The sequence below is a fragment of the Typha latifolia genome, chromosome 13 (genome assembly GCF_019914945.1).
Source record: "Typha latifolia isolate L0001 chromosome 13, TyphaL0001v2, whole genome shotgun sequence".
Lineage (NCBI taxonomy): Eukaryota > Viridiplantae > Streptophyta > Magnoliopsida > Poales > Typhaceae > Typha > Typha latifolia.
The window spans coordinates 856,859-878,453 of NC_133098.1; the positions used below are offsets into that span (position 1 = coordinate 856,859).

A 21,595-nucleotide genomic window follows, 5' to 3' on the forward strand; every position below is an offset into this window, starting at 1 on the left:
GTCATGCATATGGAGCAAGTAAATGGAACTATGTAGATCAACACTGTAGAAAGAAACAACAACAATCTACATCAATTGTATCTCTTGCTGGGTATTTAGTGCAATACACTTAAAATCAGATCACAGTATAATTTCCTTGCTCCCGAATAAGAAAAGGTTTTGGATCACTCATATAATGAAGGCACACTTCAATATGCATCCGAATCCAGGATAATGGAATCTACAAAAATTTGTACTTATCTTGGTACAGGGCACTTGTAAGAGTTCGCACCAGTACCTTATTTTTATTTCAGTATGCAACTATTACGATACCCGCCCCCTTATGGAGATCTGAATGCTTCACCAGCATAGCGCACATTTCCAAGCTCCTCTTCAATACGCAAAAGCTGGGAGAAAAGGTAAAAACTCATTAACCTTTTGGAGATGAAAAAATGTGAAAGTATACGTTAGTGATCATACTGTACTATGATATGTAGAAATTAATGGAGAGATTAGCTTGTTTGTGCGTACTTCATGAACTAGAACAATTATGACATTTGAACACTATTCAATTATGACAGGCAAGCCAAACTAATTATTTTGGTATAATAAATAACTAAAATTTCAAAGGAATAACCCAAAAGTCATCCATGACATACTCATGCCACCTAGAATTCTATACATTTAACTCCAAAAAGTATAGTCAATAAACACTATGATGCCCATGAGTTCTAATTTGGCTTTAGGGATTAAGGAAATATATAACTTGCTGCCAGAAGAAATAAAGAGCTTGCAACTTACTTGGTTATATTTGGCCAAGCGCTCGCTACGGCAGGGAGCTCCAGTTTTTATCTGAGAAGAAGCAAATAATAGTTCAGCTCAATCACATGAAAACATGTAAGAATCAGTAAGATGTAAGGTTAAAAAAATCATTCTATGGCCATAGAGTTCTTGCCTGTCCACTTGCCAATCCGACAGCAAGATCTGCAATAAAGTTATCTTCTGTCTCACCACTACGATGGCTGACCATCACTCCCCATCCAGCAGCTTTTGAATCAAGAGCAGCTTTAATAGATTCAGTGACAGTGCCAATCTGGTTAACCTATAAAAGGCTACCACAGTTAAGTTTTTAACACCAACATTTCAGGAAGAAAAAGTAGCGTATTCAACCCCTATCTTAGGTAGTAAGTAATTGATGTATGCGTAATACTTATATTGTTCTTCTGAAAAGTATGATGAACTCTCTATGCCTTTATTTCATTAACAAAACAAACACTCTTTCCATGCTCAAGAAGTGATCAATTTTTTGCTATTATTAAGAACATGAGAGTAGCCTATTTCTAACAATATTAAGTCTTACAAATGAAACAGAAAGTTATGCAGCAAATTACAAGAATTTCAATGAACCCCTAAACCAGTATATTACAAGCTTAGATCAAACAAGGTAATACTTTAACTACTTGCTGATAAAGTCTAAAACAACGTTTATTTGATGATATATCTAGATAAGGAATAACATTGAAAAAGTTACATGTCGTGTTCCTAAACAGATAAAATTAAAAATAGTTTGAGAAGGATGATATAACATGCTTACTTTTAATAGAAGTGCATTGCAGGCCTTCTTCTGAATAGCCTCAGCAATCCTTTTGGGATTTGTGACCAATAAATCATCTCCTACAAGCTGGATATCAACTGAAGACCGCAGTGATGCCCATGAACTCCAGTCATCCTGGTCAAAAGGATCCTCAATGGAGACAATGGGGAAATCTCTGACAAACTCTTCATAGAGTTTACAGAGGCTTTGAGCAGCATAAACATGTGCTCCATCATTCGGCTGTTTCTTAAAATCTAGATCATATCTCCCATCATTTGTGAAGAACTCTGAAGCAGCAACATCCATTCCTATCTTGATCTGCAGTCAGCTGAAGAATTAGTAACATGAAAGATGTATGGAAGCAGATCACAGTATAACAAGAAACCACTGTGTGAAAAACAGGGGGGAAAAAGAAAAGAAAAAGAAAACTGCGCTTCATACCTTGCCAGTGTAACCAGCCTTTTCAATAGCATCTATAAGCAAAACAAGGCCCTCTCGGTTGTCTTGAACATTGGGAGCAAAGCCACCTTCATCTCCAACATTGCATGCGTCCTGCCCATATTTTGCCTTAATAATGCCTTTTAGAATATGATAGACTGTCGCATCAAACAGAATATATCAATTCAAACAGACAGAAAAAACTTCTTAATGGGCAGCAGCACACATGAGATGAACAAAGAAGAAGCTAATTACCCTCACTACCCATTCGAAGGGCCTCAGCAAAAGACGACGCACCCACTGGTAATATCATGAACTCCTGCATTGCCAAACTGTTGCCAGCATGGCTACCACCATTTATCACATTGAAAGCAGGAACAGGCATGACAAGTTCCTTTGTACCAGCTAGTTCCTGGATGTGTTTATACAAAGGAACCCCCTTGGCTCCTGCCCCAGCCCTGCACAGACTAAGAGAAACTCCAAGAATAGCATTTGCACCCAGTTCAGACTTGTTTGGTGTTCCGTCAACATCAAGCATGATTGCATCCACATCAGCTTGGTTCCTGTAAAGCATAATATAGATGTCCGATATCAGCAGTCAGCACCCTACACTTGAATAATACTGACATGCCGCACATCTAAGCTTGTGTTTAGTTTCAGTAAGAACAGAATAGCTACATGAATTACCAAAGAAGTTCATGTTAAGCTTCATTGAAACTTATATTAGATACATTACAAAAAGTGATAGGTTATTTTAAATAAATAAAATCCTCTTATCACACTGTCACGAGTATTCATGAGAAATGTAAGGATGTTGCTGGAAACAAAAAATAATTAATGGACATGTCAAATCTGTTTCTTAAACTAGCAACATATCAAGAATCTCACTTCCTTTACAGTCATTAATCTGCAACCATTAGAAAACGAGAAAAATAATCAGTTCTCACTTGAGCCAAGAAATCTTGTCCTTCAAAGATAAGATACTTGTCTTTACAAAACATTATGATCAGGATCTCGGGATATAGTCAGAGCAGATTTTTCATTCCGAAAAGGATTGGCTACACAGGAACTTGTTGCTCTAATTTCCACGATTTGAGCTTAAATTAGCAGTTCTCTTTTCTCCAAGAAATTACATAAAACTTGTAAATGTTTCTTGAATAGGAGGATTGCAGAAACTTGACAATGGAAGCAAGATATGAATCACCAAACCATCTTTAAGACCTCCAGATCATCGCTGCTGTTCTCATTTTCGTTCAAATAGAATGTAAGATCTCAAAGAAAAGATTCACGTCTTCAGCTCACCTGACATCGACGCCAATAAGCTTGGGCGCCAAGATCTCGTTAATATTCCTCACGGCATTAAGCACTCCCTTCCCTCCGTACACCTTCTTATCTCCATCCCTAAGCTCCAGGGCTTCATAGATCCCGGTCGACGCCCCGCTGGGCACCGCCGACCGGTAGAGCGCATCGGTGACGAGATCGACCTCGACCGTCGGATTCCCGCGGCTGTCGATGATCTGCCGCGCCTTCACGGACTTGACGGCGAACTCCTTGACGGCGTTGGCCGCCGGCGACGGGGCGGCGGCGGTGAGAGAGCTCCGGATCGCGAGAGCGCGAGTTCTTGATCGAGAAAGAGACGGAAGGGAAGGGCGAGGAGAGGAAGAGGCGGGCTGGAGTTTGGAGGAGAATAAGGGGTTTTGGAGGAGATTGGATCGGGAGAGAGCCATTAGAGAGAGAGAGAGAGAGAGCAAGGGTTATGAGGAAGGCGAGGAGAGAGGGAGAGTGGGGGAATTGCTTTTTAAAAGGAGGGTGGAGTGGAATGGGGGGAGGGGGGGTTGTTGGTTGTTGGTTCTCGTGATGTCCGTCAATAGGGAGAGGATAGCGAGAGTGGTGTAGTAGCCGCCTTTCTTGGAAGGGCCTTTGTCTTTCTCGAGTTCCTTGTCCTTTACTTGGGTAGTTGGAGAGGGTTGGTGGAGTTGCAAGAAGGAAGGTTGTGGCACGTGTGACCCCATGTGTAAGCAAGTGCGCTAAAGTGACCAACCATAACTCCGCAAGATTATAACTATGGAAAATAATTCGTAACATAACCCCGCTTTATAATCACACATACGAAAAAGTTCTAAAAATAACGCGCTGCTTATGGAGATAAATATATTACGTATAAAATATAGATCCTGCTTGCATAAAATAAACACATTGCAGATAAAAGATACGTTGATCGAAATTTACAATCTGTGATTGCATAGTGGAACTATCTTGCAAATCATTCTTACGTTAGGAATTTAGAACTGCATTAACATTAAGTAGAGACTTGGGAAAAGAAAATTTCTAGCCTCATTACGTTCCCAATTTGAAAATTTTGTAGCTTACTAAGACAAAAGCACAACATCAACAATATGATCACAACAGGATGTCAGTCTGCTCTTGGAAACACCATACATACGGAAATGAGCACACAGAGATACAAATGGGAACCAAACCTTCTTGATTCAAGTACTAGTATGGTCCCAGCAAGAACTACACGCAGAGCTATTTCTACTAGGTCTGTGCAGATTCATCAGAGGGCTTGTCTTCTTCGATCTTTTGTTTCGTCGGGAATTCTGAGCCCATCTCAGATTTGAGGTCATTGATGCTCTGTTCCAGTTCATCAATCTTTGTACCCATTTCATCTAGTAGAATGTAGTTATGGAAACAACTAGATGGACAAGAAAAAAAGCACAAAAAATGTTGTCCACAAACAAACCAGCCATTAAATAGCAAATATATGGAGAGAACACTGTAGCTTGAGGCATATATTTTTTATAAAGGACAAAATGTTGACCCAAAGAGAAAGAGTTGGTCAGAGAAGATCAACACATATATATTCCTACTGGTAGTTCTGTTAAAGTTAACTATACAAGTTACTTTATGCCTCATAATTGTCCAAGAAGTTGAGATCGGAAGATGGGCAACTATAGACATGAAATACAAGTCAAGAAGCAAGAGCATTCAAAATTATAGAGTCCACAATTGCAGAAAGGAGACAACACAAACAAGCTTTCATCATAAATATGAAAAATACTGGAATTTCGACAATTAATCAAGCAACTAGTACAGAATCTCTAATATGATTGCATGTAGCACAATGAGGTATGTAATGCTCTACCATAAAATTCAATTAAAGGTAAGTCTCATTGAAGACTTTTAAACAAGTATAGATATCTCTATCATCAACCTAATTCCTAAATATATGAATCAGAAATTATCTGTGCGTAAGAAAAATTAACCTGATTGTTTACCTACAATTGTTCCATTATCATGTAGTATATATCACTTTACGTGTTTTAGTCAACTTATTGCCATGCAATTCCTGATACAAACCAGAGACGTTGAACACCTAAAATGTCACTGGAACTAACCATTCCAATAATACAGTTGTGTAAGAAAAAAAATAATAGGTGCAGAATGCTAAAAGGAACTGGTCAAAAGGATATTCTTTGAAACAATGCTCTCTGACATAGCCTGGAACCTTGTTTGCTACAATAGTTATTGTTTCAAGAAAGTTAGTGAGGCCCATGATATATGTGATCAACCAAGATTTCTTGTTAAATTAGTCTTAGAAACTCACCATCTGCACAAGAAGATTTTGCACCTGAAAAGGAAAATGGAAGACTAATAAATAGCTACTCAACAAATGGCTATTTGATTTTACGGCATCACACTAGTTAAATCTCATAATCTGTCATTAACAGTGATTATATACATTCTTCCAATGATCTTTTTGAATCAAAAATCAAACTGGTATATTGTTCCAATTAGCTTTTAAAATGAAGAACAATGTTGGAAACAGAAACTCCAATTTTTTGGCTATCTTATTCCCGAAGAAAATTAGAAAACAATCTACGTGCATAACATTGACCCTTGGAAAATGTCAAACATTATTGCATGTAACAAAACTCACAAATGCCGTCATATCAGTAGTGCTCTGTGTTGAACCTTCTGAATCTTGTTCACCCTGCCATCACTGAAAACATCAAGCCAACTAATAACAACAAGAACAGGAAAATAAAGAAAACAAAAAATTTGTGACACATACGGCAAATAATACAACAGTAAAATTAAGTCCTTTAGCAAAAGTGGGAATTCGCATTTATTAGACCTAAGAAAAAAAAAACAGTTTGTTTAAAATTGTTGGCCATGCTCCTACAAACTACAATTGAATGTTGACTCCCATGTAGAGAGGTAATCAAGTATAAAAATGGACCCTCGTGACATTGTTAGCTTCTAAATTCACTGCCTCTTGTTCAAGTGCAAAGTGCAAACAATCATCCAGGAGACCTAAGTTGATTTACTTCGACGACCGTACTCTTCTTTGACCACTCGCAATACCTCGTGCAATGTGGAAAAAGACACTTTACCTAAATCGACCAACTACAGTAGTAAGACGGCAAATCCAAAGCTACATTTACACTACATTCAAGTGATCGGGAGTAAGATAAACAAGGAACACAGAGAAAAGATAATATTTATCAATTATACGAAAGAAAACATCGAATTGTTCGGGGTTTGACGCGGATCCGATGATCCATCAATGAGGAACCGGATGGGAAGTACTTAGAGAGGGCGGCGCTGACCTTGATGGGGCCTGCATTGGTGGTGGCCATGGCGTGAGAATTGAAACCCTAGATCGCGAACGGTGAAAGGGTTCGACCTCGCTTATGGAAGGGGAAAGAAGAGAAAGGGGAAGAAAAAGAATAGAGAAAAGACCAAGGGGAGGCGAGTGAGGACCAGAGACGGGCTTATTATATAAGCGGTCGGGCCGTGGCCGGTGGATGTCGTGCCACGTTGGTCACTTTTCTCGAATCTTGAGGCATCTGTCAGACGATTTGCTCCTCGCATTACTTTGCAAGTTCCCAAATATATTATAGGGATAATTACACCGGGATGAATGGTTGCTCATTTCTACATAGATTCTTTTTTTTTTTTTTTTTAAAACAACCTCTGGAATGCTCTTTTTGTTAACTATCTGTAAGATTTTTCATTAAAATTAGGAATGTTTATAAAAATAAATAACAGTTAAGGAGGTCAAATAGTAATTAACATTCATAATTTAGCTTGTATAAGCAATTTACGATTGTTACTTAGCCTATGCGTTAAGTTAAGATTAGAACTGTGTAAGTATTTGCTCTTCAAGTATCTGAAAATATCTCGAAACTTTGCTTAATTTAATGTAGAAAACATGGTGAATATATAGATTTCGATTCATGAAAATTGGCAGATATTTTTGCAACTGTTGCATGTGGATAAGGTGACATAATTAGATGCCTTAATCTCCAGTAACAAATAAAAAAAATTTACTTCTCTCAGGTCACTTGACAGTGGCCATTTGTACAGCATAATATATCCAATTGATGAACAGTTTGACAATCTGCTCACTTCTTAATTCAAAATAAATAACCAAAGAAGACAGCGGGGAAGAGTTCACAATAGAGAAATTATATAATCTCACATTCTATGACTGAAACTGCCTCTGAAAATATGTTGATGCATGACTGCAGAAATTACATAAAAACTCAATATTCTTTCACATTCAGTAAAATAGTATATGAAAAAGATTACTTCAGGAACGTGCATGACAAAAATAAGAAAACATAAGACACCAAGGAGGTAAGAAGTTCTAGTGTCCAAGTTGGTGGCAGAATAGCTGAAGGAATCACAGGAACCAGTATAGAACCAACTATCCAACCAACAACAAGAGCGCCGAATCTGAAAGGGAGGATTTTAATGAGTAGACAAATAGGAGATAACACAGCCATTAAGCAGTTTTGAACTGGAAATATCCACTCACCCAGTTATTGATGCTCTAATGACATTCTTCATCTTATCATTAAGGAAGTAGATGCATGATAAGAGCGAAAGTGCAACCTGCAGAAGAACAAACCCCAGTTTTGGTGATCATTTGCCTTGCTTATGCAATTACGTAGATGCAGATGCATTGGAGCTGTCTCTATCATAAATACGATAAAAACCCTGGTAATGAAGAAATCTTAATCCTACGAGGAGAAAATTATGTAAGCACAATTCTCACACTCAATTTCAAAGCAACCTGTTAAAGGGTGTAACATTTACAGTTTGTTTAATCCCATAAACAGAACTTTCAAATAAGAACCAAACTAGACCAACAGTTATCCTTAAACTTCTGTGCTTGGTGGAAAAGAAGCGAACAAAGGCAGGAAATTGCATACCATTAGCCAGCAAGCTCATCATCTCAATTCAGATCGAGATAATCGGGGTCATGATAAGATACTATTTGATTTATAGTACTAACTTCTTTTCGTTGTCATAACTTTTGTGAATATTTGAAGCTTCAAGAAGTTATATTTTAATAAGGTTCTAGAACAGCTATAATTCTACATCTCAAAAGAAAGCCCGATCCTTATAAACAATAAAAACAGTTTACCGGACTTATCTAGAATTTATTAGTATAAGGAAAGGAACATTAGAAAGCTAGATGTCAAGAAACACAGATATTGGTCATACTTTCACAGAAGTTACTTGATGAGTTTTACTTTTGTGCATAGTTTCGAACATAATTAGTTGCTTGTAACACTAATATTACAATAACTCACTGATGGTAAAAAGTTAAAATAGATCAAAAGATGGTAAGCATATCAACCTAGGAAAGCATAAATATCAGAAGCATACTTGGAAAGCAGGCCCAGTCTCTGCAGAAGTCATGATACTCCATCCCCCCATGAAACCAAAAAGGAACAATCTTCTAAGAGCAACATCCATTGGTGGTAATTCAACATAGCTGAGCAATGTTTTCACCCATGATGGTGATTCCTCGACTTTTTGTTTCAACCTGCTTTTCAAATTGATTTTAGATTTTCTCCTCTCCCTAAAACTTTTCATTATTATATCTTCATAAGCAGCCTCAATAGACTCCATACTGCCTTCATGCCCAGCATATTGTTCTAATAGAAAATTCCGTGCCCCTCGAATTTCTTCTTCTGAGGCATCACGACTTACACCGAGCCGCTTGTAAGGGTCCCATACATTCATCCGGGGAAATTTCGGGACATTATCTACAAAGGATGTCAAATTCATCACAGTTCATATAATACACAATATACGAAGAAATATAAATCCATCAGTGCAAAAACAACGAGGATTAGTCAACATGTTTCAGAGAAATCAACACAGATGAAATAGGAAAACAAGTAGGACTGCAACCTTATAAAATGATTCCCTTTCTTTCTTCATTCCTTTTTCCCCCTTTTTATCGATTGTATATGATAATACAAGGAGAGAAGAGTGTATCTAAGAGAAATTAATTCATTAACGCGGCAATTTAACTTAGACTCTTTCTACAGTTGATGTGAAGCCAATTCTAAGAGTTACTCCTTATGATATAGATTTTTTTAACAAAAAAAAAAAGCTACAGAGGAATAATTTAAAAAAAACAAAAATCAGAAAATTTACCATAAATATGTCCGCCGCCACCGATCGAGATGCCCATCGCACATTTGGGGCTTCTAAAACTCACATAACTTACTCCTTTCGCTTCCTTCGGATTCCTACACCAATTTTTTGCAACAAACAAAAAGGAGTAAGAAAGAGGATCAAATCCAGCAAGAGAAAAGAGGAGAGCGAGAGAAAGATAGAGAAGTCACCTACGTTGTAGGACGAAGGAATGGCCGAGCCCTAAAGCTCGTCGGGTTGGAGACAAAGAGTCCGTTCATCTCCGGGGAGGTTCGGAAACCCTACGAGAGGAAACTCTCAGAGATGGCGGAGAGGAGAAACGAACAATGGAGACGACCTCCCCCCGCGGATAAGAAACGCGAGGAGAGTTTCTTAAATGAGCTCGAGTTTGGGCCGGTCTGGATTATTGGGCTCTATCTCAAGACCAAGCCCAAAAAAGAGAGCCCAAACGGCCTAGCCTTTTCGGGTCGGATCTAGTCCGTATCCGGTAAGATCGAATTCCTGAGACCTATTTCACGATGAGGCTAATTGCAATATGATCGAATCACAGGAGGCTATTTGCAAAGAACATAAATTAAGACACCCAGATTGGGTTTTTGCAAATAACCACCTATATTAGAATCTTATTATAAAAAGCAACAAAGTTTAGTAAGTTATATCCATTAAGCGAAATTAAATTATTTCATAATAGTTATACAAAAAGGCTACATAAATAACATCTCGCATGGATGTAAACTACTCGATCAGAAGGTGTAGCTCTTGTGGACTAAATCGCCGGCAATCACGAGGTTCTTCGCAATAAGCTTCCGAGCTCGCCTGCTTCGGATTTCCACCCTCATGCTCTCAGTCTTGTCCACCTTGTTATAACTCTTCTTTCCCTTCATAGACTTCACAAGCTTCGACTTTAGACTGTTCGCCAGTCTCGCTAGTTGGTATATAATCACCATGGCTAGCTGATCGAATTTTAGGAGCTTAGAAGGAGAAAAGATTGCACTTGTTGAGTTGCCTCTAGATGTTATATACAAGAGAGAAATTATATGAAGTTTTTTACTTCTCTGAGGAGTTGGTGCCATGCAAATTGATTAATGTTCTCGTTGTGGAAAACTCCATGCTGGATGCAAGTCATAGCTTATAGCTTTTGGGTCACATATACTTCGAGTGGATGAGCAAAGAATAACTTTTATTAACTTAATCTGTGACCGTGATCAATCTTTTGTAGTTTGGAAGGTTTCTAGTGTTCTTTTCCTTAGTGGAGGAATATGATGATCAGAGCGAGCTATTGTTCTCTATCTCCAAATTAATTCTCCTCATGAGAGAGCTTAGATCTAGTGATATGAAAGTGGAGTAGTTACTGATGTAATGCTTATGGGGCCACAAACTTATGTAAGATGCCATGTCCTGTATAATCATTTAAAAGAAAGAAGCATATATTATATTTCCACCATGGAGATGGAAAAGTTTATGTAAACAAAGGCCAATGCAATGTCTTCATGACCTGTTCTTGTCTCAAAGAAGCTTCAACGAAGAAGTCTGGCAAACTTCTCCTCTATTTTTAAATAGTAAATGCAGCAGATGAATTTTCTTTTCTTTTCTTTTCATCACTGGAATCCAGCAAATATAAACTCTTCTACTAATTAGATGTCAATTAAATACACCAGACTCAGATCTTAGAACGTCCGTGGCAGCACGTTAATGTTGGTCGAGACATCACATCTTATACAAATACATCTTGAGATATAAGCAGGAGCAATAAATGAGCAGTTGATAGGATAGGATATTATTAAATAAGCTCGAGTGCCAATCCATCCATGTGAATTTGATTATATAAAAATTTTGCTGCTAATTCCAACAAAAAGGAATGCCATTTCGATCTTTTTCAAGTCTTAGTATTAATTCATACCTTGGATTCCTGACCTCCTCCTGTCATGCAACTCTTTCAATGAAGTCCCATTTGATCAAACTCCCCTTGGGGAGATATCACAATCTTCATAGCCTTCGAAAATTAATCATCCCTTCAGTACTAATCTTTCTATTCCTTGCCATCATCACCTTATATGATTACCCTCTTCTCCACCCTAATCAGCAAAATAGAAATTCTTTTTCTCCCTCGTCTTCATCATCATCTTCTTCTTCTTTTAACTCTAGTCCTTCTATTTATTTAGTGCGAGAGTGTAACATCTCCAAAGGAGAATGGGTGCCAGACCAAGATGCACCATACTACACAAACATGACTTGTTTTGTGATCCAAGAGCATCAGAACTGCATGAAGTACGGGAGGCCAAACCTGGAATTTTTGAAATGGAGGTGGAAGCCCCAGGGCTGCGAGCTTCCACGCTTCGATCCAGTTTGGTTTCTGAATCTTGCAAGGAACAAATCCCTGGCATTTGTAGGAGATTCCTTGGCTAGGAACCATATGCAGTCATTGATGTGCCTCTTGTCCAAGGTAAGGCTTTGTTGCCATTTTATTGCAATTATAATCTAGAAAGTATCTGGTCTGATATAAACTAACAAGAATGTCTGAAATTTCTCAGTATTTCATAAACTTTGCAGCATAAATAAAATGCTTGGCAAAGTTAGATCTAATACTTCTGTGATACAGAGTAAACTTCACCTCAATTTAGTAACCGTATCATCAACTGGACGAGAAGAAGTTTGATATCAGACAGAATTATGGAGACCTAACTTGAGTATCAAGCTGTGTAAAATTGTAAATTGCATAATGGTTGTTCAGAAGAGTTGAAATAACATAGACAACCTGATACTAATGCATGCAATTATGATTTACTAGTGACTTTCTGGCTAGTCTCTTTCAAATTTCATCATCTATGATTACGTTTTGTATTTACTGATGCTTGTTCAACATATGGAAGAAGATGAAAAGACCCAAACTAACTTGCTGCTGGGAAGCATAAGAAGATAAGTTCTTGAATTCTTTTCTCGTCATCCAGGTGGCGTACCCGGAGGACATCTCCAACACGACAGACCAAAACTTCAGACATTTAGTCTACAGTAACTACAACTTCACCATCACCATATTCTGGTCACCATTTTTAATCAAAGCACACGAAGCAGACTCAGATGGCCCAAACCATACAGGCCTATGGAACCTCTACCTTGATGAAGTTGACAGCAACTGGGCATCCCGCATTAGCAAGTTCGACTACATAATCATGTCCAGTGGCAACTGGTTCTCCCGACCATCAATGTTCTACGAGAAAGGGCAGATTATCGGGTGCCACTACTGCCTAGTCAACAACATTACTGACCTAACCCTGCGTTACTCTCACAGGATGGCCTTACGGACTGCATTCCAAGCCATTAATAAACATGCTGACTTCAAAGGGAAGATGATCCTAAGAACATTGTCACCATCGCACTTTGAAAATGGTGAATGGAATAAGGGAGGGAATTGTGGCAGGACGAAGCCTTTTCAAAGCAATGAGACACAGTTAGAAGGGTGGGAGCATGAGTTCTACAAGACCCAAGTTGATGAGTTCAGGAAAGCAGAGAAGGAAGCTAAACAGAAAGGACTCCAATTTATGTTAATGGATGCTACTGAAGCTATGTTGCTGAGGCCTGATGGGCACCCAAGCCGCTATGGGCATTGGGCACATGAGAATGTCACTCTCTATAATGATTGTGTTCACTGGTGTTTGCCAGGACCAATAGATATGTGGAATGATTTGCTGCTTCAGATGTTAAGTATGTAATGCCTAACCAGTCTATAATTGGGGAGCATCTGGAGAGACAGGATAGGAATAAGTTACTAAAGCATTACATGTCTAAAATTTATCTGTTACTCAGACCATTAGGGATGATCATTATTCACCTTTGAAACTGTGTCCACTACAGACTGAATGTGCATACTGTTAAATTTATTTTCTGGAGATGCTTATTTCCAACAATTCTTTGTAAATTGACATGTTATTAAGCAGAATATACATTTCTACTCTTGTGATGATGGTAAATTATATAAAGAACACTACGAGACACAGGATACAACCTAATTGCAAGAGCATCAGATTGTACCGCAGCTTTGAGGACTAGCACCTGGACTTTAGAACTTAGCACGTTGATTCAATTGAAGGAATTCTTTTCGCAGAACTCTTCTCATGACTTTATTTGAAGCAGTTCGAGGAAGAGAAGGAACAGCAACAATAGATGAAACCTACATAAAGGAGGAATGCTGATAAGTGATAACTACACAATAATATGTATCAGAAAGAAAGAGAAATTATAGTCAAGATAGAAAAGTACCCTAAATAAAGGATTCAGTTTCTTCTGCAAAGCAATGTTTAAATCCAGTTTTAACTGATCCAGATTTTTGTTTGTCGAACTCTGTTCTTTGAAAACGACAGCCACGAATAACTGTTCAGGGCCACCCCCATAAGGTGGAACTCCAACTGCAGCAGTCTCAAGGATGGTATCATCAATTCCATTGCAGATCCGTTCGATCTCAACAGAACTTATCTGAGCAAGAATGACGATAGCAAGTGGGTTATGCTTAGTCATGATTATGGATTTACTATCTTCTGGTGGGATAAGTACCTTGATGCCACCAAGATTCATGGTGTCATCAGCACGACCATGTGCCCGATAATATCCTTCAGCTGTACACTCAAATTCATCCCCATGCCTTCGAAGAGGCTGCATCATCAATCTATATTTTTACATAGAAAATTACAAATTCCTAGAGAAGACTACAAAGACTGAGACTACTAGCTACCTTGCCATTCCAAACTGGCATGCCTTTGAAATAGATGTCATAATGATTAGCATTTAGCAATGTTATTGATGCTCCAAACATGGTCGGATCAAGGGCTAGCTCTCCAATCCCAGATGCATTGCCTGGCTACAAGAGTTAAACATAACCGAACTTAAATTTATAACTAGGCTCAACCTCTAATAACCTTAAAAGTTGAAATACATCGCAATGCAATTTTTCTCATTATCTCTCCATGGCCGCCTTTTTATTTTAGTCATGGATTTGAGGATCCAGGGAAGGGATGAACAATTTCATCACGTTTAGTGGGAGAATATGGGCGTCATTTCTGGACACTAATTAGGCATGCAAATCTGTTTGTGTATTGCTGCTCTGCAACTATGCCACCTGATCTCTAAATGCAATCTAGCCAAGAGGTAGCTATTGAAGTCATCTAGCACAAAATCTATGCAAGATTCAGTAGATGAAAGAAGTAATAAACTACACTTACTAGCGGATTTCCATCAGCATCAAGAATAAATAGCCTGCAACCCATAGCTGGTGTACTGAATGCAGCCAATGCCTGGGCCTGTAATAGTGAACCAGAAACAAATGCACCTCCAATTTCTGTGCCTCCACAGTACTCAATGACAGGCTTGTAGTGAGCTCTTCCCATCAACCATAGGTACTCATCTATGCTAGATGCCTCCCCAGTGGAGCTAAAGCATCTACGCATGTCAAAGAATAAAAAGAGGAAAAGAAAGCATAAGGAAAACAACAGAGGAGACATAATACAATTAGTTGGGAATTATGATTCACAGCATTCCCATGGTGGAACATGCTAAAAGATGCACAATCAAGATCTTACCGAATAGTAGACCAATCAAGTCCTGCAGTGCAATTTGTATTCTTCCAAACACGGACTATACTTGGAACTACACCAAGCATTGTTACCTTAGCATCCTGACAGTTAAACATAACTTGTTATTACAAGAATAGGACGTGTGAAGAATATGTCAAAATTAAAGAAAATTCAGGACGTAGACTTCCTATATTGCATGTAAGAAAGAAGAAACATACTGCACCTGCACAAACTTTGCAAAACCTGAACCAAGGGGGGAGCCATTATATAAAGCCATGGAAGCTCCATTAAGCAAAGTAGCATAAACAAGCCAAGGACCCATCATCCATCCAAGGTTAGTTGGCCATGCAACAACATCACCTTTACGAATGTCCATATGACACCATGCATCAGCAGCAGCCTTAAGAGGAGTTGCATGTGTCCATGGAATTGCCTTTGGTTCTCCTATACAGAACCCACAAAACAATAGAAACCAATTTAACATCTGCTGATAAATAAAATAATTTGGTTTTTAAAAAGCTTATAATAGCACAAAAAACTAATGAGGTCAATATAAAGTAAACAGAATATTGATTAGATAATGTATAAATCTAGAAATCTCATCATGCAAGCATGCATTTTAGCAGGTGCAACTAATTAGAGAAAATAAACTTCTTCTAAATGTCACTAACAACTGATATTAGTATAAAGGTCATTGACACAAAAAAGGAACTACTAAATAAAGTTATGATCTATAAAGCAATCCTAATGAAGTCATTTAGGTCTTGTTTGGTTTGAGACTAAGCCCTGAACTCAATTAGTTAGGCTCATTTCTTAGTCTTAAATTTTTAAAGACTAAACTTAATTAGATATAAAAAAGATAAAAAGATATTTAGTTATTGAACCAGTTTAAGATTTCTGAACCAGTCCAGAAAGGTTCCCTAAACTCAAACCAAATAAGGCCTTAAAATTTTAAACCAACTCTTTATGGTGTTTTTCTTTAATTGAGTACCTACTGTACAAATGTTCATACTCATCTGAAAGCTGCTTCTCTTCAATTTTTCAAACAAAACTATTACTCATACAATCTGATTTTCACTTCATCTACTCACATGAAAATTTTGTAATATTGGCTTTCTGTTCTTCTACTATCAGGGAGCTACTTCCTGTACTGCACAAATGCATTTTAGTAGTTTGACATCTACAGAATCTTAAAAAGTTAATTCTCAGTTGTTGGCACAATCAGTAAATCTAGATCTTGCACAACCGATGGTAAGGAGAATGTGACTGGCTCAAAGCTCATATCACTTCAGTGCAACAATCATCTGTTCAATATCTCTATAATACTTAATGTGTTCCTCAAATTAAATCTTTCTTTAGTTGTGGTTTGCCTTGCCTAACTGATAAAATCAATTCAACAAACTTAGTTGCACGGAGAATAGGCTAATTTCACCTTATTTTTAAATCCGGTCCCTTCAATTCTATTCTAACCAATTTCCTTTGAGATAAAAGTTCTAACATTTGATGTTCAAATAAATCAGTGTTATCACAAAGACAAGGTTCAATGGACTTTGCAACTTTAGGAACAATAATGCTTACCTGTAGTTCCTGATGAAAAGAGAATATTTGTGAATGCCTCTATAGGTTGTTGTACTGCTGTATAATCATTTGCTCTGCAGTTTCCAACATTACAATACACATTCAGAACTTTCTAGGATTCTGCATTGGAGAAGTTCTTTAGGAGTATATACTACAATAATTTGAGAAACTTCATTATATGTTTGACATTCATGACAAACATAAAATAATATATATAAGTTCTAATTTGTAAGGAGATTATATATTATCTCTAGTATCTAAAAGTTTTGAACGAAAAAAGTTTAAAGGATAAAAGATATCTTAGTAACTGACAACCTATCAGACTGTATGACTTTTTTACAATAGAACATCTTATATTCTTATTTACTACCAAAATACCATGATACAACATTAGTTTCATTGCAAGCCCTTCAGATGTCTTTGGCTACTATTTGACACCATGTTATGGAGCATTGACCTCAAGGTGTTCTAACTTCTAAGTATATTCAGGGAAAAGAACAAAATATAGGACTCAAGTAAAATCTAGGAAGATCAGAAATGTAGCAGGGCAATGTTGGTAATAGTGCTTCATCTGGTCCAGATAAATCATAAATCATAAATGTTTCCAGACCCACTCTACTACAACTTTCGAGGGCTCACATTCTTTATCATTTACCACATCAGAGAAGGTGGAGAAGACTGGAGTGAGAAAAAGGTAAAAGAGATACTGGTTCACATGCAAAATGTAATCTTCATATGGAACCAAAAGATTAATTCCTCCAAATATAATTGAGTGTTATTTCACATTATGTAAAAGTTGAACAATGTGCTTATCCTGACCTCACCCTACAGCTCATAAACTTTCAAAGATATTTAGATTACAAAATTAACCAAGATACTATAAAGAGCTGCACAATGAAATACTTCAGGTAAATCTGAGGTTAAAAAAAGAACAGAAACATCATTCTTTTGGAACAATTAATACGAAATGGAAAATAGAAGATTCTCAAAGGATTTCATACTCAGTATTATTTACTCTTCCCAAGAAGTCATGCCAAGATATATCACCATCACGTAATCCCGCAATGACGGTGGAGTTTCTCGTAGGAATCACAATAGCAAGAGGAGCACATGCATCAATAACTCGACTGAAGAGACCAAAACAACAACATGAGGAAGGGTTATAGTTGTGGAAATGGCATAGGCAAATTTCAGGCCATTACGATCACCTATATAGGGGCAATTCTTTGGCACCACGAATTATATATTCCTGAAAAGAGAAAATTAATCAGTCAATAAGGGTCCTATAGTGTACGTGCAAGTTCATAATGCTAGAAGATGAATAATCTGAAAAACATGAGAAGTAGAGAGTCAAATCTTCTAGTACAAAACAAACTGAAGTTTTCAATGATTACAAATGGCAATCACCACTTCTATTCCTTCTTGTGTTGCATCAAATTAAACAGAAAAGAAAGATAGAAAAAAATGTCAATGATACAGGAGGCTAAATTCTCATGAAACAACTTCTAAAATGACATGGAATATTGATACTCAACATATGATGAATATTTCCCTAATATGAGAAAAGTATAAAATCACCATCATGCACAACTATGCAAGAGAAAATTTTCCTAGGTCATTTCGCGATCATAGAAGCTACATGATTTAAGTTTAAACAAAACTAAAAGAGGTATGCTGATTTTGCATGAACATAGGCAAGTCTAAGCCATCTATACAAGTAAGTTAAATTTTAGAGATAAAAGCTTTAATTTGAGTCAATTACCAAAAATACTTTAAAAGTTCAGCCATAAAAAACACTAACCTGGGTAAAAATTGCTTTTGCATTTGAAATTTTGAGTCTGGTCAATATTTCAGTAGGAGCAAAACTATCTGCAATAGATACAACTACAAAGCCTGCTAATACTATAGCAAGGTAGATAATGACAGAAGTCACATTCATTGGCATATCTATTGCAACAGCAGATCCTTTTGCCAAGCCCAATGTATCAAGTGCATTTGCCACAAGACTGCATAAGAAAATATCAATGTGATTTCTCACCAAATTAACCGACGAAATCTTAAAGTTTTGTCTCTGCACAAGAAACAAATTTGTAGGATTGGGAGAGAAAGTATGGCCTCCCATCAAGGAAAGCATGCACTTCTAAAAACTAAATCTAGATGGAACCATGAATAATTTGAACATACCAGATTTCTGCTCTCAGTTCCTTAAGGGTCATACGATTGATAGTCGAATCATCAGAATGTTCATCTCTCCATATAACCATGACATCATCCAAATCTCTTTTATCATTCACAATTAAGCAATTTTCCGCAGAATTTACATAAGCACCTGGCAGCCATTGACCTCCAGGATATGAAGCATGTTCACGTAAAATGCATGAAGGATGCACACTAAATCTTATATTCATTTCCTCAAATATCATATTCCAATAATCCTGTAATAAAACCACATTAACAAACAATTGGACTTCCATTGAACTAAACAGTAAATAGTAGGATGTTTTCAGTAAAAACCTCAGGGTTAGACATGGAAAATTTCTGAAAGTCGGGGAAGCTTGCAACTGGATTCTCATATCCTGACCCAAGGAATTCTTTCCCACGCCTCTCTAGTATCCGGCCAATATTTGTCTCGACTGCATTACCTCTGTATATTTATATTTTAGCCATAACAAAATTTCAGGGAACAGTTACTATAGAAAATCAATAGAAAATAGAAAAATGAAGTAACCAAGATTGATCCATGAACGACTTGATGCCATGTGTTAGCAGAAGAAGTGCATAACCTATCTGGATCAGTTTCACCCAGATGAGATCATTCTACTATTTACCAATTGGTCGTGCTGTTATACAGTTATTCCAATGAGAAATTCTTTTGTTCCCCACTGAGACAACTCAGTTTGTAGTTCCAATCCTCCACTCTAATCTGATATTAATTGGATTTATCCCTTCTACTCTCTTAATTAGATATCCTAGTAGTGGGTTTCTTCTCCAGTTCTCTAGTCCCAATACGATCAAACCCCTAAATTAAGTGACCAAAACGAATGCTCTATTGCTATAAAGAAAGGGAGAGTGGAAACTACAAGTCGGGAAACCAAGCCGGCGGAGTAGATGAATCGTAATCCTTGTAGCATCCGTAGTACATCATCTGATGGAGCGGGAATGGAAGATTAGGGTTCAGGAAATGCCGTGAGATTTCCTTCCATGCCTCGGTGCCCGAGCTCCCATGCTCCCGGAGTATCCGACCGAGCTCCACGTGGAGCCTCTCCGCCTCGTCGGATGTCACACCGACGGCTGCGATCTCCTCTGCCGTGATTTGATCCGCTGCCTTGTACGCCATTCTCGCTCTCTAATCGGAGAAGAGAAGAGGAGTGATGCTCATAACTACCTCTTTCTCGGAATTGCCTTCCTGGACTGGTAGGTGGACGGATAAAATTACGTGAATCGGAAGAATAAATAAACAAAAATATCGTCCGAGACGAGTAAAGGAAAAAAAATTCTGAAAATTTTTTTGCGTTTCACACCTTACATTATGTTTATTTCATATTTCCAGTTTACACCCTATCTTTTCACTATTACCAACTTAATACCTACTCTTTTTAGGGCGAGTTGGGCCTTATCCTTTTCACTGGGCCGGATATTAAAGAAGAAGAGCCCAAAACTTGAAAACTAATGCTCGAAATCTTAAAATTTCTCTCGTCTTTAAAAAAAAATTTAAAAAAAAATCTTAATTTGGTCAGCTGGCTTGCACACTATCTAAGTGGTTTGCACTATGGAACGTGGAAACTGATATATTAGTTGCCAGCCCATTGCAATCCGTTGACTCTGATCATTGAATCATGGTATGATGCTTGAACAGTGAAGTCAAAATGTTTACAATTTATTAAGTGATCCTTTTCTTATTCCAGTTTTTCCTTCTCCTTTGCCGAAGGTGTTTCAGTGATTAGGATAAGACTGCATACATCTTCTCTATACCGACGACGTCTTCTTGGGGACAAAGAAATAAACTTTTGATAGGTTTGGAGATTCTGAAAATTGGCAGCTGAGAAAGAATAGCTTTCATGATGTCTTGTAGCAAAAAGGGGAGGGGGGAAGGAGCACTACTTCATGCTTTCACTTCCATCTCCTACTGAATCTTAATAAAAGCTTATTCCTACGTGTTATATTCTTGCTTTGGCCCACTCATATATATCTGCTCTTTTAACTTCATGACCACCTGACCAACCACTTCCTTCTGTTCCTCAAGAATGGAATACTATAGATGCTGCTATCCTTCTCAGCTAAGAAACTAAAAAGAAGCAGCACAAATAGTACTCTTTTTACTCACTTTGTTCAAAAAAAAAAAAATTTTGGGTTGATAAAATACAATTTCATTCCTGCGATTTTCTGAACCCGTGTTTAATATTTTATGTTTTAATACTCTCTTGATTTGATTAGAATGGATGAAAGTTTTATATTTTTAAACAAGATATGAATCTTATAGGAGTTTTATATTATATATAAATTGGTGCAATGTATGTAAAGAAAAGGTTGATATTAAGATTGGAAATGGCTTGCCCATTATCCAAGTGGCTCTCACTGTGGAACATGGGAATGGAGCATTGGAGTTTGTCAGGCAGGCCAACTGCATTGCAATTAGTTGACTTCGATCATCCTCTCATTGGAGAGTTGTTGCTTTCTTTGATGAACCCCAACGAGGTCTTGCTATCATGCCATAACTTTGAGCATGTGAAATCAATTGTTGTGAAGTCAAATGCCTAGGAAATTAACTATTCCACCACAATTACATCACTCTACTTAATATTTAATTAACCCCTTACTTAAACTTCCAAGATTCCAATAGACTGCTAGAAAAATAATCTATCCTCTCTCTTGTTGGTTGGAGAGGAGACCCATCAACTCTTTCTTCTCGCTTATCTAGAGACAAAGGAAGATTAAAAAAAGAAAAGAAAAGTGCATTTATTCTCTTCGTTTTATTTTC

The 21,595-nt window shown here is 37.5% G+C and overlaps 5 protein-coding genes across 6 annotated transcripts; 1 reads left to right on the forward strand and 4 right to left on the reverse strand.

Annotated features, from left to right (window-relative positions):
- Nucleotides 1-52: 52 nt before the first annotated feature.
- Nucleotides 53-3,937, reverse strand: LOC140799891 (enolase 1, chloroplastic). Its single transcript, XM_073154415.1, has 7 exons — nucleotides 3,314-3,937; nucleotides 2,267-2,574; nucleotides 2,015-2,169; nucleotides 1,574-1,891; nucleotides 935-1,081; nucleotides 781-831; nucleotides 53-386 (listed from the first exon to the last, which is right to left on the reverse strand). The coding sequence occupies exons 1-7, from the start codon at nucleotides 3,736-3,738 to the stop codon at nucleotides 321-323; spliced, it is 1,470 nt and encodes a 489-aa protein (XP_073010516.1). The 5' UTR covers nucleotides 3,739-3,937; the 3' UTR covers nucleotides 53-320.
- A 385-nt stretch (nucleotides 3,938-4,322) lies between these two features.
- On the reverse strand, nucleotides 4,323-6,782 carry LOC140799892 (heat shock factor-binding protein-like). Its single transcript, XM_073154416.1, has 5 exons — nucleotides 6,625-6,782; nucleotides 5,952-6,005; nucleotides 5,619-5,642; nucleotides 5,485-5,527; nucleotides 4,323-4,683 (listed from the first exon to the last, which is right to left on the reverse strand). Exons 1-5 carry the CDS (start codon nucleotides 6,652-6,654, stop codon nucleotides 4,550-4,552), a joined length of 285 nt encoding a protein of 94 aa, XP_073010517.1. The 5' UTR covers nucleotides 6,655-6,782; the 3' UTR covers nucleotides 4,323-4,549.
- Nucleotides 6,783-7,477: 695 nt separating this feature from the next.
- LOC140800006 (protein CHAPERONE-LIKE PROTEIN OF POR1, chloroplastic) lies at nucleotides 7,478-9,834 on the reverse strand. Of its 2 annotated transcripts, none has more exons than XM_073154626.1 (5): nucleotides 9,671-9,834; nucleotides 9,476-9,570; nucleotides 8,696-9,078; nucleotides 7,839-7,915; nucleotides 7,478-7,756 (listed from the first exon to the last, which is right to left on the reverse strand). In XM_073154626.1, the coding sequence occupies exons 1-5, from the start codon at nucleotides 9,733-9,735 to the stop codon at nucleotides 7,606-7,608; spliced, it is 771 nt and encodes a 256-aa protein (XP_073010727.1). In that variant the 5' UTR covers nucleotides 9,736-9,834; the 3' UTR covers nucleotides 7,478-7,605. The 2 variants fall into 2 exon arrangements, with proteins under 2 accessions (XP_073010727.1, XP_073010728.1); XM_073154627.1 differs by having other exon boundaries at nucleotides 9,667-9,823.
- Nucleotides 9,835-11,414: 1,580 nt separating this feature from the next.
- Nucleotides 11,415-13,304, forward strand: LOC140800129 (protein trichome birefringence-like 19). Its single transcript, XM_073154793.1, has 2 exons — nucleotides 11,415-11,918; nucleotides 12,424-13,304. The coding sequence occupies exons 1-2, from the start codon at nucleotides 11,415-11,417 to the stop codon at nucleotides 13,183-13,185; spliced, it is 1,266 nt and encodes a 421-aa protein (XP_073010894.1). The 3' UTR covers nucleotides 13,186-13,304.
- A 35-nt stretch (nucleotides 13,305-13,339) lies between these two features.
- LOC140800064 (probable acyl-activating enzyme 17, peroxisomal) lies at nucleotides 13,340-20,063 on the reverse strand. Its single transcript, XM_073154703.1, has 14 exons — nucleotides 19,698-20,063; nucleotides 19,132-19,261; nucleotides 18,802-19,052; nucleotides 18,419-18,623; nucleotides 17,826-17,866; nucleotides 17,619-17,744; nucleotides 16,618-16,691; nucleotides 15,263-15,483; nucleotides 15,046-15,140; nucleotides 14,689-14,905; nucleotides 14,202-14,327; nucleotides 14,024-14,122; nucleotides 13,733-13,945; nucleotides 13,340-13,643 (listed from the first exon to the last, which is right to left on the reverse strand). The coding sequence occupies exons 1-14, from the start codon at nucleotides 19,952-19,954 to the stop codon at nucleotides 13,533-13,535; spliced, it is 2,166 nt and encodes a 721-aa protein (XP_073010804.1). The 5' UTR covers nucleotides 19,955-20,063; the 3' UTR covers nucleotides 13,340-13,532.
- Nucleotides 20,064-21,595: the final 1,532 nt, after the last annotated feature.